General features: G+C 48.2%; 1 protein-coding gene across 7 annotated transcripts in view; it reads right to left on the reverse strand.

Annotated features, from left to right (window-relative positions):
* Positions 1–19,760, reverse strand: part of STXBP5L (syntaxin binding protein 5 like) — a 413,558-nt gene that overhangs the window by 180,641 nt on the left and 213,157 nt on the right. For all 7 annotated transcript variants that reach the window (XM_040339197.1, XM_040339195.1, XM_040339193.1 and 4 more), the window contains exons 8-10: positions 19,004–19,127; positions 14,516–14,594; positions 353–507 (exon numbers count right to left, since the gene is read on the reverse strand). In XM_040339197.1, the coding sequence (XP_040195131.1) occupies positions 353–507; positions 14,516–14,594; positions 19,004–19,127 (358 nt within the window). The remainder of the gene's footprint in view (positions 1–352; positions 508–14,515; positions 14,595–19,003; positions 19,128–19,760) is intronic.

Consider the following 19,760-nt stretch of genomic DNA (forward strand, 5'->3'; position numbering starts at 1 on the left):
CAGCAGGAGCCAATGGCTGCGCTGCTATCAATCTATCCAATGAAGAGCGGAGAACCCCCGGGCAAAGATCCAGCACATCGAGGCGCGCTCCCGAGTTCTGCATTCAGCATCCAGGACTCGGCTCAGCCCCCCCCTGCGTCATTGAATTTGATTGACGGCAGCAGGAGCCAATGGTTGCGTTGCTATCAATCTATCCAATGAAGATCCGAGAACCCCCGGGCAAAGATCCATCACTTTATGGTCTGGTGCACCCCAGAGTAGCATGTTGGGTAGACCCGCATGCTGCATTACCGGTGTTTACGTCTAACGAATGCAGAATAATTTCACAGCAAAACCATCTCTCCTCTCTTACCATTTGAATAGGGCGTTTCACAAAGGGTTAAAAAGTCCACAATGGGGTGATCCATCTCCAGGACGGTGATGGCCTTTCCGTGCATGATGGTCAGACTCGGTCTTCTGCTGGCTTTATCGTAGGACAAGCCTCCGGAGAATATGATGAACGGCTCGCTACAAGACAAGTCAAACACAAGGCAGCTGTTTATACACACAGACAGGCAGAGAGAGTGCGTGGTATTAATGTGAACCGCCCCGGGGGGGCCTCGTGTAATGAATCCTGGGATAAGCTATTGTTCCCATACATGAAATCTTGTTAGCATCTTCCTACCACATAATAATATTTTTAATTCGCTTTCCCAAGGTCAACAGATTGACATGTTTAATGCGGCAGTCATAACCTCGAGCAGTATGTAGGAGCGTGTATACGTACACATGTTCAGCTCTGCAATAGAAAAACCAAAGGCTAAGTAGAAACTTCAAGACCCCAGATGCAAAAAAAAAACATGAAACCTCTGAGCCTGGGGCCCTTCATACTGCTCTCAGGGCCCTTTACTCCCATCATGGGGTCTTTTATTACGGTCCTGCAGCGGGACCCTTTCACATGTTCTGCAGCGGGCCTACAGACCAAGTCCACTGCCCTACAGACCAAGTCCACTGCCCTACAGACCAAGTCCACCTCCCTACAGACCATGTCCACTGCCCTACAGACCATGTCCACTGCCCTACAGACCAAGTCCACCGCCCTACAGACCAAGTCCACCGCCCTACAGACCATGTCCACTGCCCTACAGACCATGTCCACTGCCCTACAGACCATGCCCACTGCCCTACAGACCATGTCCACTGCCCTACAGACCATGCCCACTGCCCTACAGACCATGTCCACTGCCCTACAGACTGACACCATTTACAGTCCTGCGACCCTTTCACATGTTCTGAAGCGGGCCTACAGACCAAGTCCACTGCCCTACAGACCATGCCCACTGCCCTACAGACCAAGTCCACTGCCCTACAGACCATGTCCACTGCCCTACAGACCAAGTCCACTGCCCTACAGACCATGTCCACTGCCCTACAGACCAAGTCCACCGCCCTACAGACCAAGTCCACTGCCCTACAGACCATGTCCACTGCCCTACAGACCATTTCCACTGCCCTACAGACCAAGTCCACTGCCCTACAGACCATGTCCACTGCCCTACAGACCATGTCCACTGCCCTACAGACCATGTCCACTGCCCTACAGACCATGTCCACTGCCCTACAGACCAAGTCCACTGCCCTACAGACTGACACCATTTACAGTCCTGTGACACTTTCACATGTTCTGCAGCGGGCCTACAGACCAAGTCCATTGCCCTACAGACCATGCCCACTGCCCTACAGACCATGCCCACTGCCCTACAGACTGACACCATTTACAATCCTGTGACACTTTCACATGTTCTGCAGCGGGCCTACAGACCAAGTCCATTGCCCTACAGACCATGCCCACTGCCCTACAGACCATGCCCACTGCCCTACAGACCAAGTCCACTGCCCTACAGACCATGTCCACTGCCCTACAGACCATGTCCACTGCCCTACAGACTGACACCATTTACAGTCCTGTGACCCTTTCACATGTTCTGCAGCGGGCCTACAGACCAAGTCCACTGCCCTACAGACCATGCCCACTGCCCTAAAGACCAAGTCCACTGCCCTACAGACCATGCCCACTGCCCTACAGACCAAGTCCACTGCCCTACAGACCATGCCCACTGCCCTACAGACCAAGCCCACTGCCCTACAGACCAAGTCCACTGCCCTACAGACCATGTCCACTGCCCTACAGACCATGTCCACTGCCCTACAGACCAAGTTCACTGCCCTACAGACCAAGTCCACTGCCCTACAGACTGACACCATTTACAGTCCTGTGACCCTTTCACATGTTCTGCAGCGGGCCTACAGCCCAAGTCCACTGCCCTACAGACCATCCCCACTGCCCTACAGACCAAGTTCACTGCCCTACAGACCAAGTCCACTGCCCTACAGACTGACACCATTTACAGTCCTGTGACGGAACTACTAGGGTCACACTTGTGACCGGGGTCTTCCCACGGTGGCGGAATGCCAGAGCCCGGTCACAAGTGTGACCCTAGTAGTTTTGCCACTGCCACAAGGGCAGTGGACTTGGTCTGAAGGGCAGTGGACTCGGTCTGAAGGGCAGTGGACTCGGTCTGAAGGGCAGTGGACTCGGTCTGAAGGGCAGTGGATGGGGTCAGAAGGGCAGTGCACCACTTCCCATCCATTCACAAACCGAAACATAGTAAACACAGAGTACTATCCTTCAGTTATGAATGGACACATGACCGATCGGTACAATTAAATGCTGTGATGAGGGAGCAGGGGGCGGGGCTGAGTCACCCCTGTCTGTGCCAATAGAAGCAGACAGAGTGGCACAGAATTTTTTTATAGGTACAAGGAAGCCCAGGTTTTGTTTTAACCACTGCCCCCCAAGCCCCTCCCACTACCATGTTGGGCCACACCCACTTTTTGGTCACTGTCTCCCCCCGAAATGTCCCTCGTTCTGAAGTTCAAAAGTTGGGAGGTATGTAAACAGGGCCTGAAACATGTAAGGTAAAAACATGAATGGCTCACAGTGCAGAACCCACTTTTAATCTGGTTTCTGTTGAGGGAGTTATGGGAAGATAATATAAAAGTCAAATTAAATAGACACATTGCAGTCATTTATAGTATAAGTACTGTAAAGAATATTTCATTTATTAATGAATACATAACAGGGCTAAAGGATGTTTTTTATATTTGGCTGGAGCTCTAATTTGTCTCTATATATATATATATTGGCCCGGATTCACAAAAACTTACGCCGACGTATCTCGATATACGCTGCGTAAGTGTAACTATGCGCCGTCCTATCTGTGCGCCGTGCCCACAGAACTAGATACGCCTAAAAATAGGCTTCTTCCGACCGACGTAACTTTCCTACGTCGGCGTATCTTGGGCGCATATTTACGCTGGCCGCAAGGGGCGCTCCCATTGATTTACGCGTCGAATATGCAAATGGCTGAGATACGCCGATTCACGAAGGTACTTGCGCCCGTCGCAGTAATATACGCCGTTTACGTAAGGCGTACGTCCGGCGTAAAGTTATTCCACATATAGGGAGGCGCAACCCATGCAAAGGTATGGACCACGGAACAGCCGTGGTATTTTACGTCGTTTACGTAGTACTACGTGAATAGGGCTGGGCGTAGGTTACGTTCAGTGATTCGATGTATCTTAGGCGTTCTTTCCGACGTGATTCTGAGCATGCGCACTAGGAAGCCTCCACGGGACGGCGCATGGGCCGTTCGTTTGGCCCATCATTTGCATGGGGTCACGGTTCATTTAAATGTATCACGCCCACTTCCACCTACTATGAATTAGGCTGGCGTACACCTAGGAATTTACGTTACGCCGGCGCAACGTTGGGAGCAAGTGCTTTGTGAATACTTAGCTGGATTCAGAGACGCCCCCGCAACTTTAAGGCGGCGTAGCATATCGTATTTACGCTACGCCGCCTTAAGTCAGAGAGGCAAGTACTTGCCTCCTAACTTAAGGCGGCGTAGCGTAAATAGGGCCGGCGTAAGCGCGCCTAATTCAAATGAGGATGAGGGGGCGTGTTTTATGTTAACGGGGGTGACCTGACGTGATTGACGTTTTTTACGAACGGCGCATGCGCCGTCCGTGCACATATCCCAGTGTGCATTGTGCCCAAGTACGCCGCAAGGATGTATTGGTTTCGACGTGAACGTAAATTACGTCCAGCCCTATTCACGGACGACTTACGCAAACGACGTAAAATTTTCACATTTCGACGCGGGAACGACGGCCATACTTAACATTGACTAGTCCAGCTATTTGATGGAATAACTTTACGCCTGAAAACGCCTTATGTAAACGGCGTATCTTTACTGCGACGGGCGCATGTACATTCGTGAATAGGCGTATCTAGTGATTTACATATTCTACGCCAAACTCAACGGAAGCGCCACCTAGCGGCCAGCCTAAATATTGCACCCTAAGATACGACAGCGCAGGCTGTCGTATCTTAGCTAGGTTTAAGTGTATCTCAGTTTGAGAATACACTTAAACTTAGGACGGCGCAGATTCCGAGTTAGGTCGGCGTATCTACTGATACGCCGGCCTAATTCTCTCTGAATCCAGCTAACTGTGCTCGCCTCTCTGCGCCACGTTGGCGTAGCGTATATTCGATACGCTACGCCGGCATAACTATGCGCCGAGGGTACGTGAATCCGGGCCATTATTTCTAAATCCAGTGAAAGATTGTGGATCCTGTGCAGCCAGACGGCTTCCTATCTCCCAGTGTCACACCGGGATTTGCAGACAGGGAGACTATAAGGACGATATATTACATTTATGGGCTGGTGGGTACGGGAAGCAGTGAACGATGGTTTATCTGCGATCAGCAAACTCTACATGAATCATACATTAAAGAACATAATAAGGCCGCTGTGTGAATAATGGATCGCTGTATGGGTATTAATCACTATTATGGTGCGCATTAACCCGAGCTGGTAAGATTGCCATACACACAATTATTATTCACGTGATGGAGAGTCTCCAATGTGTTAGAAGCAGTTCTGATATATTTGTTGTTTATGTGCGGGGGGAGGAGGAATTGGACGCGGGTCATGCTTTGCACACAAAAAAAAGTGAACATGTGCTTTGCCCATGTGGAGAAAAACAGGTTTACTTAAAGGGGTCGTAAAGGTTTAAAGAGGCCCCCGATCCTTGTCTTCCCACAAGAGCTATCCCCCCTCTGGGAAGCTTTCTCCCAAGGGGGTTAGCTTGGGGGCGCACTCCCGTCCCGGACATAGCCGCCAAGTTTATCACTCGGCCCCGGCGCACCGCGTCAGGGTGGCCTGGAGAGTAGGGTGCCCATGTGTCCCGGATTGCCCGGGACTGTCCCGCAATTGACATGTCTGTCCCTGGTCCCGAGCACCTTCATTCTGGGACAATACAGTGTCCCGGAATGAAATAGAGGACACAGCCACCCCCTACCAACTAATAACTATGGGCCAGATTCACAGTACAAGTACGCCGGAGTATCTACTGACACGCCGGCGTACTTTCAAATTTGCCGAGTCGTATCTTTAGTTTGAATTCTTAACCACTTCCAGACCGCTGTACGTCTTTATACGGCCTAACTTTAAAGATAGATATCTCGGTAACGGCAGCAGCTGCTGCCACAACCGAGGTATCTATCTTTAGTGTCAGCGGTCCGGTACACGATAACGGCGGTCTCCGCGGCGCATTCGCCGCGTGATCGCCGTTATCGGCGGCGGGAGAGGGGCCCCCCCCTCCCGCCGCTTACCGTAGCCGTCGGTAGCGGCAGAGGAGATCGCGACCGTTCGGCAGCTGTGCGGGGTTGCGAGTGAAGGAAAAATCTCCTTCACCCGTCCCCATAGCTCTGCTGGGCGGAAGTGACGTCAAAACGTCAGTCCCGCCCAGCGTCTTAAAGAAAAAAAATTTTTTTTGGTCATTTGAAAAAATGACATTTTCTAATTTTTTTTTTTTTTTTTTGCATTTAAGCCTAAATATGAGATCTGAGGTCTTTTTGACCCCAGATCTCATATTTAAGAGGACCTGTCATGCTTTTTTCTATTACAAGGGATGTTTACATTCCTTGTAATAGGAATAAAAGTGATCATTTTATTTTTTATTTTTTTTCCAGTGTAAAAAATAATAAAATAAATAAAAATAAATAAGAAAAAAAAAAAAAAAATTTTTAAAGCGACCCGTCCCGACGAGCTCGTGCGCAGAAGCGAACGCATACGCGAGTAGCACCCGCATATGAAAACTGTGTTCAAACGACACAAGTGAGGTATCGCCGCGATCGTTGGAGCGAGAGCAATAATTCTAGCCCTAGACCTACTCTGTAACTCAAAAAATGCAACCTATAGAATTTTTTAAACGTCGCCTATCGAGATTTTTAAGGGTAAAAGTTTGACGCCATGCCACGAGCGGGCGCAATTTGTAAGCGTGACATGTTGGGTACCATTTTACTCGGCGTAACATTATCTTTCACAATATATAAAAAAATTGGGCCAAATTTATTGCTGTCTTATTTTTTAATTCAAAAAAGTGTTTTTTTCCCAAAAAAAGTGCGCTTGTAGGACCGCTGCGCAAATATGGTGTGACAAAAAGTATTGCAATGATCGCCATTTTATTCTCTAGGGTATTAGAAAAAAATAAATATATAATGTTTGTGGGTTTTAAGTAATTTTCTAGCAAAAAAAACTGTTTTAGTCTTGTAAACACCAAATCTGAAAAACACCCAAAGTAGAGAAGTGGTTAAACCAAGATACGACGGCTTTTGGCTTCGATCCGACAGGCGTATGGCTTCGTACGCCTTCGGATCGTAGGTGTAATACTTCGGCGCCCGCTGGGTGGAGTTTGCGTCGTTTTCCGCGTCGGGAATGCTAATTAGCATTTTCCGGCGATTCACAAAGGTACGCGCGGCCGTCGCATTCTCTTACGTCTTTGCTAGTCGGCTTTTCCCGGCGTATAGTTAAAGCTGCTATTTCGTGGCGTATAGATAGACGTGCCATGTTAAAGTATGGCCGTCGTTCCCGCGTCGAATTTTAATTATTTTTTTTTGCGTAAGTTGTCTGTGAGTAAGAAAGGACATAACGTTGAGGTGGCACTGCTGGACACTGATAGGCTCCACTGGTGGGCACTGATAAGGTGGCGCTGATGGTCTGCACTGGTGGCACTGATGGACACTGATAGGCTGCACTGGTGGGCACTAATGAGGTGGCACTGGTGGGCTGCACTAGTGGGCACTGATGAGGTGGCACTGACAGGCTGAACTGGTGGGCACTAATGAGGTGGCACTGCTGGAAACTGATAGGCTCCACTGGTGGGCACTGATGGGCTGCACTGGTGGGTACTGATGGGCTGCACTGATGGGGTTGCACTGACAGGCTGCACTGGTGGGCACTAATTAGGTGGCACTGGTGGGCACTGATAGGCTCCACTGGTGGGCACTTATGGGCTGCACCGGTGGGCACTGACAGGATGCACTGATGGACACTGACAGGCTGAACTGGTGGGCACTAATGAGGTGGCACTGATGAACACTGATAGGCTGGACCCCCACCTCTCCACCCTATACAATAACCTCCTCCCCACCTCTCCACCCTAGATTTTCTGAGATGAAGGAAAAAGTAAAAAAAAAAGGCCTAAAATATCGGCCGCAAAAATCGTCCGCCCTGATTTCTAAATATCGGCATCGGCCAGAGAAAAACCCATATCGGTCGACCTCTACTTTTAACACCTTCCAAGTGGCCTGACTTCAGTGACTGAAGGGAGACACATGCTGGTGGCTAATGGGATTGCATGCTGACAGCGAGCACAGTGCCACCAACAGGTAAAATAGATGAACAACGGGTTCCTGACAGCCAGGCAAGGGGTTGAGAGGCTCAGGCCTCGTACACACGGGCAAGAATCTCGTCAGGAAAAAAACCATTGGGCTAGATTCAGGTAGGGGCGCGCATAGTTACGGCGGCGCAGCGTATCGTATTTACGCTACGCCGCCGCAACTTACAGGAGCAAGTGCAGTATTCACAAAGCACTTGCTCCGTAAGTTGCGGCGGCGTAGCGTAAATGGGGCCGGCGTAAGCGCGCGTAATTCAAATGTGGAAGGGGGGGGCGTGTTTTATGTAAATCTATGATGACCTGACGTGATTGACGTTTTGTACGAACGGCGTCCGTCTACATATCCCAGTGTGCATTGCTCCCAAGTATGCCGCAACGACTTATTGGTTTCGACGTAAACGTAAATGACGTCCAGCCCTATTCGCGAACGACGTAAAAAATAAAAAAATCGAAGCGGGAACGACGTCCATACTTAACATTGCGTACGCCTCATAAAAGCAGGAGCAACGTTACGCCGACAAAGCCTTACGCAAACGCCGAAAAAAACTACCGCCGGGCGCACGTACGTTTGTGAATCGGCGTATCTAGGTAATTTGCATACTCTACGCCGAAAACGACGGAAGCGCCACCTAGCGGCCAGCGTGAGAATGCACCCTAAGATACGACGGCGTAACAGACTTACGCCAGTCGGATCTTAGGCTAATGTCGGCGTATCTAGCTTTCTGAATACAAAAAAAAGATACGCCGGCGCAGCTTTGAAATTACGCGGCGTATCTATGGATACGCCGGCGTAAATCAATGCTGAATCTAGCCCATTGTTTTTCCCAACGAGATTCTTGCCAAGAATCTCTTGCCGCCCGAGTGTACACACTGACCTTTCAAAAGAACCGCGGTTCTTTTGAAAGGCAAGAGCGCGGTGACGTCCGCGCGTCACGCCGTGGAAGCTACCGCGCATGCGTCGAAAGTCATTTCGAGCAATGCGCGGGTTTCCACCGCGACAGGTAAGTATACACACTCTCGGGTTTCTCGTCGGGAAACAGGCCGGCAAGAATCTCGACGAGAAAATAGAGCGCAGGTTCTCTATTTTTCTCGTCGAGATTCTGGCCATACAAGAAACCTGAACGCCTCGTACACACGAAGGGGAATCTCGGCAAGAAAGCTCTGCCAGCAGTTTTCTTGCTGGTTTTTGCAGAGAAAACCGGTCGTGTGTACGAGGCCTCAGACTTTTTTTTTTTTTAACATGGAGTAGTTGGCAACCCAGGCGAGTCAGAGGTGATACAGATGTAAAAAATCTGCACATAGGAGGAATTAGGGATGTCCCGATACCGATACTAGTATCGGTATCGGTACCGACACCGAGCATTTCCCGAGTACTTGTGGGAAATGCTCCAATGCTTCACCCGATACCTGGGCAGGTATCGGGTGGTGGGGGGAGTTACAAGTCTTCTCAGTGTTGTCTCCCCCCCCCCCTGCTGTCTTCGTCCCCCTCCGTGCTGTGCTCTCCCCCCGTGCCGTCTTGTCCCCCTCTGTGCTGTGCTCTCCCCCCGTGCCGTCTTCTCCCCCTCTGTGCCGTTTTCCCCACGTGCCGTCTTGTCCCCTTCCGTGCTGTGCTTTCCCCCTTTGCCATATTGTCCCCTTCCGTGCTGTGCTCTCCCCCGTGCCGTATTGTCCCCCTCCGTGCTGTGCTTTCCCCCCTTGCCATATTGTCCCCTTCCGTGCTGTGCTCTCCCCCCGTGCTGTCTTGTCCCCTTCCGTGCTGTGCTCTCCCCCCGTGCTGTCTTCTCCCCCCTCCGTGCCGCTCTCCCCCCTCAATTTGTCAGGAAGGAGAGCGGAGGTAGGAGCCGCTAAACCCGGCTCCAACCTTTTCCGAATGGACAGAGTCAGTGGGGTAGATTCAGGTAGGGGCGCCCAATGATACAGCGGCGCAGCGTATCGTATTTACGCTACGCCGCCGTAACTTACAGGAGCAAGTGCTGTATTCACAAAGCACTTGCTCCGTAAGTTGTGGCGGCGTAGCGTAAATGGGGCCGGCGTAAGCCCGCGTAATTCAAATGTGGAAGGGGGGGCGTGTTTTATGTAAATAATGGATGACCCGACGTGATTGACGTTTGTGTACATATCCCAGTGTGCATTGCTTCCAAGTACGGCGCAACGACGTATTGGTTTCGACGTGAACGTAAATTACGTCCAGCCCTATTCGCGAACGACTTATGCAAACGACGTAAAAAATTCAAATTTCGAAGCGGGAACGACGTCCATACTTAACATTGGCTGCGCCTCCTAATAGCAGGAGCAACGTTACGCCGAAAAAGACTTACGCAAACGACGTAAAAAACTACCGCCGGGCGCACGTACGCTTGTGAATCGGCGTATCTAGTTAATTTGCATAATCTACGCCGACAACAACGGAAGCGCCCCTAGCGGCCAGCGTAAGAATGCACCCTAAGATACGACGGCGTAAGAGACTTATGCCAGTCGTATCTTAGGCTAATGTCGGCGTATCTAGCTTTCTGAATACAGAAAGCAGATACGCCGGCGCAGCTTAGCAATTACGCAGCATATCTATGGATACGCTGGCGTAATTGTTCTCTGAATCTACCCCAGTGATTACTGACTCATATAACTGAGCATCGTAACCTGTGATTACGATGCTTCAGTTTATGAATGGAGAGGAGCTTCTCTCCATTCATTTCAGCAGAGGCTGCTGAGAAAGGGATTGGGGAATATGTGTCCCTAGTCCCTTTCTCTGTCTTAAAGGGGAGATGTCAAAGGTCTGTTAAAACCCCTGATATCTCACCAAAGCCCCCCCCATCAGGGCTGATTAAAAAAAAGAAAAAAAATTGCAATAAATAATTTATAAAATAAAATGCAAATAATAATAATAAAAAAAATACACACTGACAATCGACTAAAAAAAATAAAATCACTGTAAAAAAAAAGATCTCATATGGACACCACAGGCAAGAATCAGGCCAACTCTCTCTATGGAACGAGGGGGAGGCCATATTTTGGCTTTTAAAATAAGTCAGAAATTTCCATAATTCACATAAAATTGATTTATGAATAACATATTTCAAAAAGGCAAAAAGATCTTTCTTGTTTTAGAATAAATGAATCATCGCCCATTTGTGGTGCGGCGCCCCTCTGAGGTTTTTTGCTAAGGCACGCTCGCAGGTTCAGAAGGCCATTATGCTTATGAGGAATGGGGGGTGAAGCAGCCCTCTGAAGAAGCTCAAAACACAAAAAAAAAGCTTTTTCTACACAACAAAGGCTTTCTTTGGACCCTAGAAAAAGGTTTCTGAGAGCGTTTGATCTCCCTAAGCACAGGCAAAGCCTGCTGTCCATTGTAGATCTTTTTGAAGTGCTCTACAAATACCGCATAGCGGAGCCACTCTAACCTTCTCTTCCAGAGAATAAAATCATTGTAAATCCTTCAGATGTGGGGGGAGTGTGTCCGAGATAAAATAACATCACCGGAGCTTCTGTAGGCACGTGCAGGGTCCTATTTATGAGTACTGGGAGCTGACCTACGTAGGGAAGGATCAAAACCCCGGCCACCGCTCGTTTATTTTTTTGTAGAAAAACAGACTTCTTCAGCATGCAGGCTCTACTTCATCACAGATAGCTAGATTCAGGTAGGGCGGCGCATCTTTCAGCTGGCGTAGCGTATCGTATTTACGCTACGCCGCCGTAAGTCAGAGAGGCAAGTGCTCTATTCACAAAGCACTTGCCTCCTAAGTTACGGCGGCTTAGCGCAAATGGGGCCGGCGTAAGCGCGCCTAATTCAAATGAGGATGAGGGGGGCGTGTTTTATGTAAATGATAGGTGACCCGACGTGATTGACGTTTTTTACGAGCATGCGCCGTCCTTGGACATATCCCAGTGTGCATTGCTCCAAAGTACGCCGCAAGGACGTATTGGTTTTGACGTGAACGTAAATTAAGTCCAGCCCCATTCACGGACGACTTACGCAAACAACGTAAAAATTTCACATTTCGACGCGGGAATGACGGCCATACTTAACATTGACTAGGCCAGCTATTTGTTCGACTAACTTTACACCGGAAAAAGCCATACGTAAACGACGTAAAAAAACGTTTCTGAATCGGCGTATCTAGTCATTTGCATATTCTACGCCGAACTTAACGGAAGCGTCACCTAGCGGCCAGCGTAAATATTGCACCCTAAGATACGACGGCGTAGGAGACTTACGCCGCTCGTATCTTAGCCTAATTTAAGCGTATCTGGTTTCCAGAATACGCTTAAATTTAGCACGGCGTAGATTCAGAGTTACGTCGGCGTATCTACTGATACGCCGGCGTAACTCTTTGTGAATCTAGCTATATATGTGTGTCCTGCAAGACTAGGGTGGCCGCATTTCATATTTCACAGATGTTGGGGTTGCACCGATACCACATTTTTAAGACCGAGTACAGTGCCGATACGTTTGTTCAAGTATTCGCCGATACCGATTACCGATACTTTGTTCATGTGTCATGTGACAGTGGCACTGATGGGGCATGAACTTTTATTTTTTTTACAATTTATTATCTTTTGTTATTTTTTTTTACAATGCTTTCTTTTTTTTTTTTTGGGGGGGGGGGGGGGGAGTGGATGGTGTTAGTGTTTTTTATTTTATTGTTTATTGATCACAGAATGTGTGTCCTACAAGACTGGGGTGGCCGCATTTCATATTTCACAGATGTTGGGGTTGCACCTATACCACATTTTTTAAGACCGAGTACAAGTACTGATACATTTTTTCAAGTACTCGCCGATACAGATTACCGATACTTTGTTCATGTGTCATGTGATAGTGGCACAGATGTGCACTGATTGGGCATGAACTTTGTCAGTAGTTGTTTTTTTTATTTTTCTTACAATTAACTTATTTACAATTTTTTTTTTTACCATTTATATTAGTTTTTTTTTTTTCACAATTTATATTATTTTTTTTTTATTTTTTTTACAATCTATATTAGTTTTTTTTTGTTGGGGGGGGGGGCACTTATTGGGCATCTGCCCCATTGTTGGAGTCACTGGGGTAGATTCAGTAACATTTGCGCAGTTTTTACGTAGGCGCAGGGCACCGTTTTTGCCCTGCGCCCCCGCAAATTGTCTGTGCTACCCTCGATTCATGGAGCAGTAGCTCCGTAAATTGCGTGGGCGCTCCGGCAAAATGCCCGGCGTAAGCGCGCGCAATTTAAATGATCCCGTAGGGGGCATGGATCATTTAAATTAGGCGTGTTCCCATGCTGAGCGTAGTGCGCATGCTCCGTCGGGAAACTTTCCCGACGTGCATTGTGGTAAATGACGTCGCAAGGACGTCATTTGCTTCAAAGTGAACGTGAATGGCGTCCAGCGCCATTCAGGATTCACTTACGCAAATGACGTAAATTTCAAATTTCGCGACACGGGAACGACAGGTATACGTAGCATTGGCTGCCCCTGCTAATAGCAGGGGCAGCCTTACGCAAAAACCGATGTACGCAAACGACGTAAACTGCGTACGCAGGGCTTGCGTAGGGTTGTGAATCGGCGTTAGTATGCAATTTGCATACTATACGCTGACCACAACGGGAACGCCACCTAGCGGCCTGCGTAAGAATGCAGCCTAAGATATGACGGCATAAGGAGCCTTAATGCCAGTCATTTCTTAGGCTGCAGTCGGCATATCGAGGTTCCTGAATCAGGAGCATTCGAAACGCCGGCGCAAGTAAGCAATTGCGCTGTGTAACTATGGTTACGCAGACGCAATTGCTCTTTGAATCTACCCCAATGGAGAGAATCCTGCCCCATTGTTAGTGTCAATGGAAGGGATTCTACCCAATTGTTGGTGTCAATGGAAGGGATTCTACCCAATCGTTGGTGTCAGTAGAAGGAGTTCTGCCCTATTGTTGTCAGTAAGAGGAATAGTGCCCCATCATTAGTGTCAATGGAGGGAATTTTGCTCCATCGTTGGTGTTAATGGGAGGAGTTCTACCCCATCATTGGTGTCAACGAAAAGAGTTCTGCCCCATCGTTGGTGTCAGTAGAAGGAGTTCTGCCCTATCGTTGGTGTCAGTGGGAGGAATAGCGCCCCATCGTTGGTGTCAATGGAAGGAATTCTACCCCCCATCGTTGGTGTCAATGGAAGAAATTCTACCCCATCATTGGTGTCAACAAAAAGAGTTCTGCCCCATCGTTGATGTCAATGGAAGAAATTCTACCCCATCGTTGGTGTCAGTAGGAGGAATTCTACCCCCCATCGTTGGTGTCAATGGAAGGAATGCTGCCCCATTGTTGGTGTCAATGAAATTCTACCCCATCGTTGGTGTCAGTAGATGGAATACTGCCCCAAGAGCCAGATAAAGACAAGCAAAAGGCCGCAGTTTTGGAGACATAAACAAGTAAAAAATATGTCCCTGATATCTAATGCAGGGCTGTAATGTCACTGCTACATCCAGATTCAATGCACACATTAAGGCCATTCATAATGCTGTCAGTGTACACGCAGTACAGTCCCGGGTGATGTCAGTGTGAAGAATGGACAGGGGGTCCGTCTGCAGACATATCACCATTTATTACTGCAGCATACAGCCGCTCGTCATACAATATAATACAATATAATACCATATAATACCATATAATACAATATAATACAATATAATACCATATAATACCATATAATACAATACAATACAATACAATACAATATAATACAATATAATACCATATAATACAAGCTTACCTGTTCTTACAGGTTTTGTATTCAACCTTTAATATCGGTCTACAGGATTCAGGTTTCCTTCCATCTTTTTGATTCTTCCCTGCAGGAAACAAAAACACAAACCTATGTATAGAAAAGTAACACAGAGACCGCCAACGGCTTCTGATCGAACACAGAGACCGCGAACGGCTTCTAATCGAACACAGAGACCGCGAACGGCTTCTTATTGAACACAGAGACCGCGAATGGCTTCTGATCGAACACAGAGATCGCGAATGGCTTCTGATCGAACACAGAGACCGCGAATGGCTTCTGATCGAACACAGAGACCGCGAGCGGCTTCTGATCGAAGCGTGTTCTTTTCCTCTATTTTCAGTCTGTTTTTTTTAAACCGCTTCCCGACCGCCGCACGCCGATATACGTCGGCAGAATGGCACGGGCAAGCAAATGGGCATACATGTACTTCCCTTTAAATTTGACGCCTAGTGGGCGCGCGCGCCCTGGGATTGTGCCTGCGGGTCCCGCAAACTCGATGTTCGCCGGCGGCCCGCGATTGCGGTGAGGAGAGGCAGAACGGGGAGATTCCTATGTAAACAAGGCATTTCCCTGTTCTGCGTAGCAACAGGACAGGGATCTACTGCTCCCTGTGATCGGGAACAGTAATCGCTGTCATGTCAGTGGTAGCCCATCCCCCCACAGTTAGAATCACTCCCTAGGACACACTTAACCCCTTCTTTGCCCCCTAGTGTTTAACCCCAAGGCATTTTCCTGTTCTGCCTAGTGACGGCACAGTGATCTACTGCTCCCGATGACATCGGGAGCAGTGATCTCTGTCATGTCAGTGGTAGCCCACGCCCCCCCCCCCACAGTTAGAATCACTCCCTAGGACACACTTAACCCCTTCCTCGCTCCTTACTGTTTATCCCCTTCCCTGCCAGTGTCATTTACACAGTAATCAGTGCTTTTTTATAGCACTGATCGTTGTATAAATAACAATGGTCCCAAAATAGCGTCAAAAGTGTCCGATGTGTCCGCCATAATGTCACAGTCATGATAAAATTGGCTGATCGCCGCCATTACTAATAAAAAAAAATGCTAATAAAAATGCCATAAAACTATCCCCATTTTTATCACTGATCGCTGTATAAAAGACAATGGTCCCAAAATAGTGACAAAAGTGTCCGATGTGTCCGCAATAATGTCGCAGTAAAAATCGAAGATCGCCGCCATTACTAATAAAAAAAATTATTAATATAAATGCCATAAAACTATCCCCTATTTTGTAGACACTCTGGCCCGGATTCAGATACAAATGCCTATCTTTAGGCGAGCGTAGCGTATCTCATATACGCTACACCGCCGTAACTTTGAGAGGCAAGTCCCGTATTCAGAAAGAACTTCCCCCCGAAGTTACGGCGGCGTAGCGTATATGGGCCGGCGTAAGCCTGCCTAATTCAAAATAGGCTGGTAGGGGGCGTGTTGTATGCTAAACAGTCGTGACCCCACGTAATTGATGTTACTAACGAACGGCACATGCGCCGTCCGTGAAAGTATCCCAGTGCGCATGCTCCAAATTACGCCGCAAATAGTCATTGCTTTAGACGTGAACGTAACTTACGCACAGCCCTATTCGCGTACGACTTACGCAAACGACGCAAAATTCGGCGCTGGCCCGACGTCCATACCTAACATTGGCTACGCCTCATAGAGCAGGGGTAACTATACGCCAAAAAAAGCCTTACGTAAACGACGTAAAAAAATGCGCCGGGGCGCACGTACGTTTCTGAATCGGCGTATCTAGCTCATTACCATATTTGACACGTAAATCTACGGAAGCGCCACCTAGCGGCCAGCGTAAATATGCAATTAAGATACGACGGCGTAAGAGACTTACGCCGCTCGTATCTAGGCAACTGTGAGGCGTATCGGATTCTATGAATCAGGCGCCGAGTTGCGACGGCCCGCATTCGGAGTTACGCCGTCGTAACTTCTTTCTGAATCCGGGCCTATAACTTTTGCGCAAACCAATCAATATACCAAAAATACGTATCGGCCTAAACTGAGGATAAAAAATGTTTTTTTTTATATATATTTTTTTGGGGATATTTATTATGGTAAAAAGTAAAAAATATTATTTTTTTTCAAAATTGTCGCTCTATTTTTGTTTATAGCGCAAAAACTAAGAACCGCAGAGGTGATCAAATACCACCAAAAGAAACCTCTATTTGTGGGGAAAAAAGGACACCAATTTTGTTTGGGAGCCACGTCGCACGACCGCGCAATTGTCAGGTAAAGCGACGCAGTGCCGAATCGCAAAAAGTGCTCTGGTCTTTGACCAGCAATATGATCCGGGGGTTAAGTGGTTAAAGTGACGCAGTGCCGAATCGCAAAAAAAATGCTATGGTCAGGAAGGGGGTAAATTCTTCCGGGGCTGAAGTGGTTAACAGAACAAGTTGTCCTGGAGATGTAGTCCTCGGTCACACCAGTGTGACTTGTTGATTTGCATACAGTGGAACCTCGGATTGCGCGTAACGCGGTTAACGAGCGTTTCGCAATACGAGCGCTGGGTATTTTAAAAAATCGAGACTCGGTTTGCGAGTGTTATCTCGCAAATTGAGCATGATTCAGGCCAAAGCGGTGTGCAGTACCGCTTTTGGCCTGAGGTGGGGGGCCCTTCGGAAATGCACAGAAAGGCCCGAGGACAGCACGGCTGACCTCGGCAAATCTCTGGTAGGAAGTCTTTCCGAGGTTTGCCGAGGTCAGCCGAAGTGTCCTCTGGCCTTTTCGGCAGTTTTCCAAGGCTCTCCGGTGCCCCCCACCTCTGGCCGCATTCGGTATTGCATCCCATTGAAGTCACTGCGGAACTAATTATTTCCGTTTCCATTGACTTCAATGGGGAAACTCGCTTTGATATGCGAGTACTTTGGATTATGAGCGTTCTCCTGGAACGGATTATGCTCGTAATCCAAGGTTCCACTGTATTTGATTTTCCTTATTAAGGTTGGCCTCACAAATATCTAATAAAGCCCTATTCTGGTCACCTTGAATGACTTATCTTATAGGAATGAGTGATTGTAAACTGACCAAGTCCTTGAAGAGTCATATTGCAAAGGGAGTTGGCTTGGGGGCCGTCCATTCCTTACCTGGCCACGCCTTTACGGGGGGACTCCGTGGCAAAACCGCATCTTTAGTTAACCGCTTCAAGAAAAATCACGTACCCGAAGTGGTTATACCGGGGTGATGCCTGCAGCCAGAGGCATCATCCTGGTACCGTTTTTTAGAGCCTGCGGTCGGCTTTCAAGTGATAACAACCGTTGCGGCTAAGCAGCCACTAGGCCGTTATCACAAGCAGCAGGAGGGGATGTCACCCCCTCGTACCGTCTTCTGCTGCTCCACTCGGGTCTCCCGTCCTACCAGGAGACCCGAGCGACCAGCCGACACCTTCCGCCAGCTGACCGGAGTCCTAAACAAAGCCGGAATCGGCTTTGATCGGGTCTCCGATGTAGTAACCCGGAAGGGACGCCACTTCCAGTTTACACCGCAGCCAACGGTGCCGATTAAAAAAAAAAATCCAAGGTATTCTAAAATGCCAATCTTGGCGCTTTGAATACTTTTAAGTGCAAAGGAGGGATTTGGGGTCTTTTAGACACCCAGATCCCTCCATAAAGAGTACCTGTTACTGCCTATTACTGTCACAAGGGATGTTTACATTCCTTGTGACAGCAATAAAAGTGATCTGAATTTTTTTTCAATGGAACAGTGTAAAAATAATAATTAAATAAATAAAATAAAAAATGTTAAGCGCCCCGCCCGTCCGAGTCACCGGCGGCGATCAGGTCCACAGGTCCCGCGGCCGTGGAGCTTCGGACCGGGTCGCGGGCGCTCGCCGGCGACCCACGGCTGGGCACCTAAAGAGGACGTACCCTTATGTGATTGTGCCCAGCCGTACCATTCTGCCGACGTATATCGGTGTTAGGCGGTCCTTAAGTGGTTAATACCATTCTCCTATTTAGGTAGTAGCTTTCTTCCTCGTAGAATGTAAGCAGATTGATCTGGCAGGAATGACCTTTCGTAAACCCATGCTGATTACTAATAATGATACGATGTTCTTCAGCAAATTCTTGGATATAGTCCCATATTATCCCCTCCAATAATTTACCTACTATTGATGTTAGGCTGACTGGTCTGTAGTTTCCAGGAATATCTCTCTGCCATTTTTTGAATATTGGTACCACATTGGCTTTTCTCCAATCAGCTGGTACAATTCCTGTCAGTATGCTGTCCATAAAGATTAGGAATAATGGTCTAGCTATAACCTGGCTGAGTGTGACGCCTTTGTCCAGTGACGCGACTTTCTGTTCACTTCTCTCCTGCCTTGCTTTTAAATCCAAAAGCATCTTCCTGCTTAATATTAAATGCAGGGACCCATTTATAAAGTTTGGGTTTTGGTAGGGATATTGTTTTATTAAGCCTGGGGACTGCAACCAGGGATGAAAGGCTTACACTTACCATGGGGAATAGTGACTTGAAAGGGCCTGGCAGGGTTCTTCATGTTCCATACAGTGAGGCTGCCGTCCGAGTGACTGCACATGAACTGACGTCCTTCATGGTGCCAGCCTATAGAATGGATTGCCTGGAAACAGAAATTCAGCCACATACTGACATATCATTGGTTCACCAATACAGGTTATATACAGTACATAATTCAGCAGAGGCGGCTCTTTAATTAGGCAAATTAGGCGGTCGCCTAAGGCCGCGCAGTCACAGGGGCCTCGCGGCCGCCTAACTTACCCAATGTATTACCCCAGTTTTGAGGGACAGGGGACATTAAGGCTGCTATGCTCAGGCAGCGTTAAGAGTCCAGCGTCCCTAACAACCAGTGAATATCGGTGACACCACCCATTGTGACGTCAATGACTCAGCATGCCCTCAGTCAATGATGTCACAAGGGAGCGGGTTCACCAGGTGAAATCACTGGGTGGCACCTGCCCCTTAGTTATTAAAGAGCAGGATCTGGGGGACTTCCAGACTCTGATAAGCCCCCTGCCCGCAGACCCCTACAACCACCGGCCAGGGTTGTGGGGAAGAGGCTCTTGTCCTTTAATTATTTTTCCCATCATGGACGAGAGTGGGGCCCCATGTCAAGTTTTGCCTAAGGCCTCACAAAGCCTAGAGCCACCTCTGTAATTCAGGCATATTATTACTACATATACAAGGTATAAACTTCGGTGTGTTTACTTGGCATCATTTTGCAAACATGTGTAAC

This window comes from Rana temporaria, chromosome 2, assembly GCF_905171775.1.
Source record: "Rana temporaria chromosome 2, aRanTem1.1, whole genome shotgun sequence".
In the NCBI taxonomy this organism is placed as follows: Eukaryota; Metazoa; Chordata; class Amphibia; order Anura; family Ranidae; genus Rana; species Rana temporaria.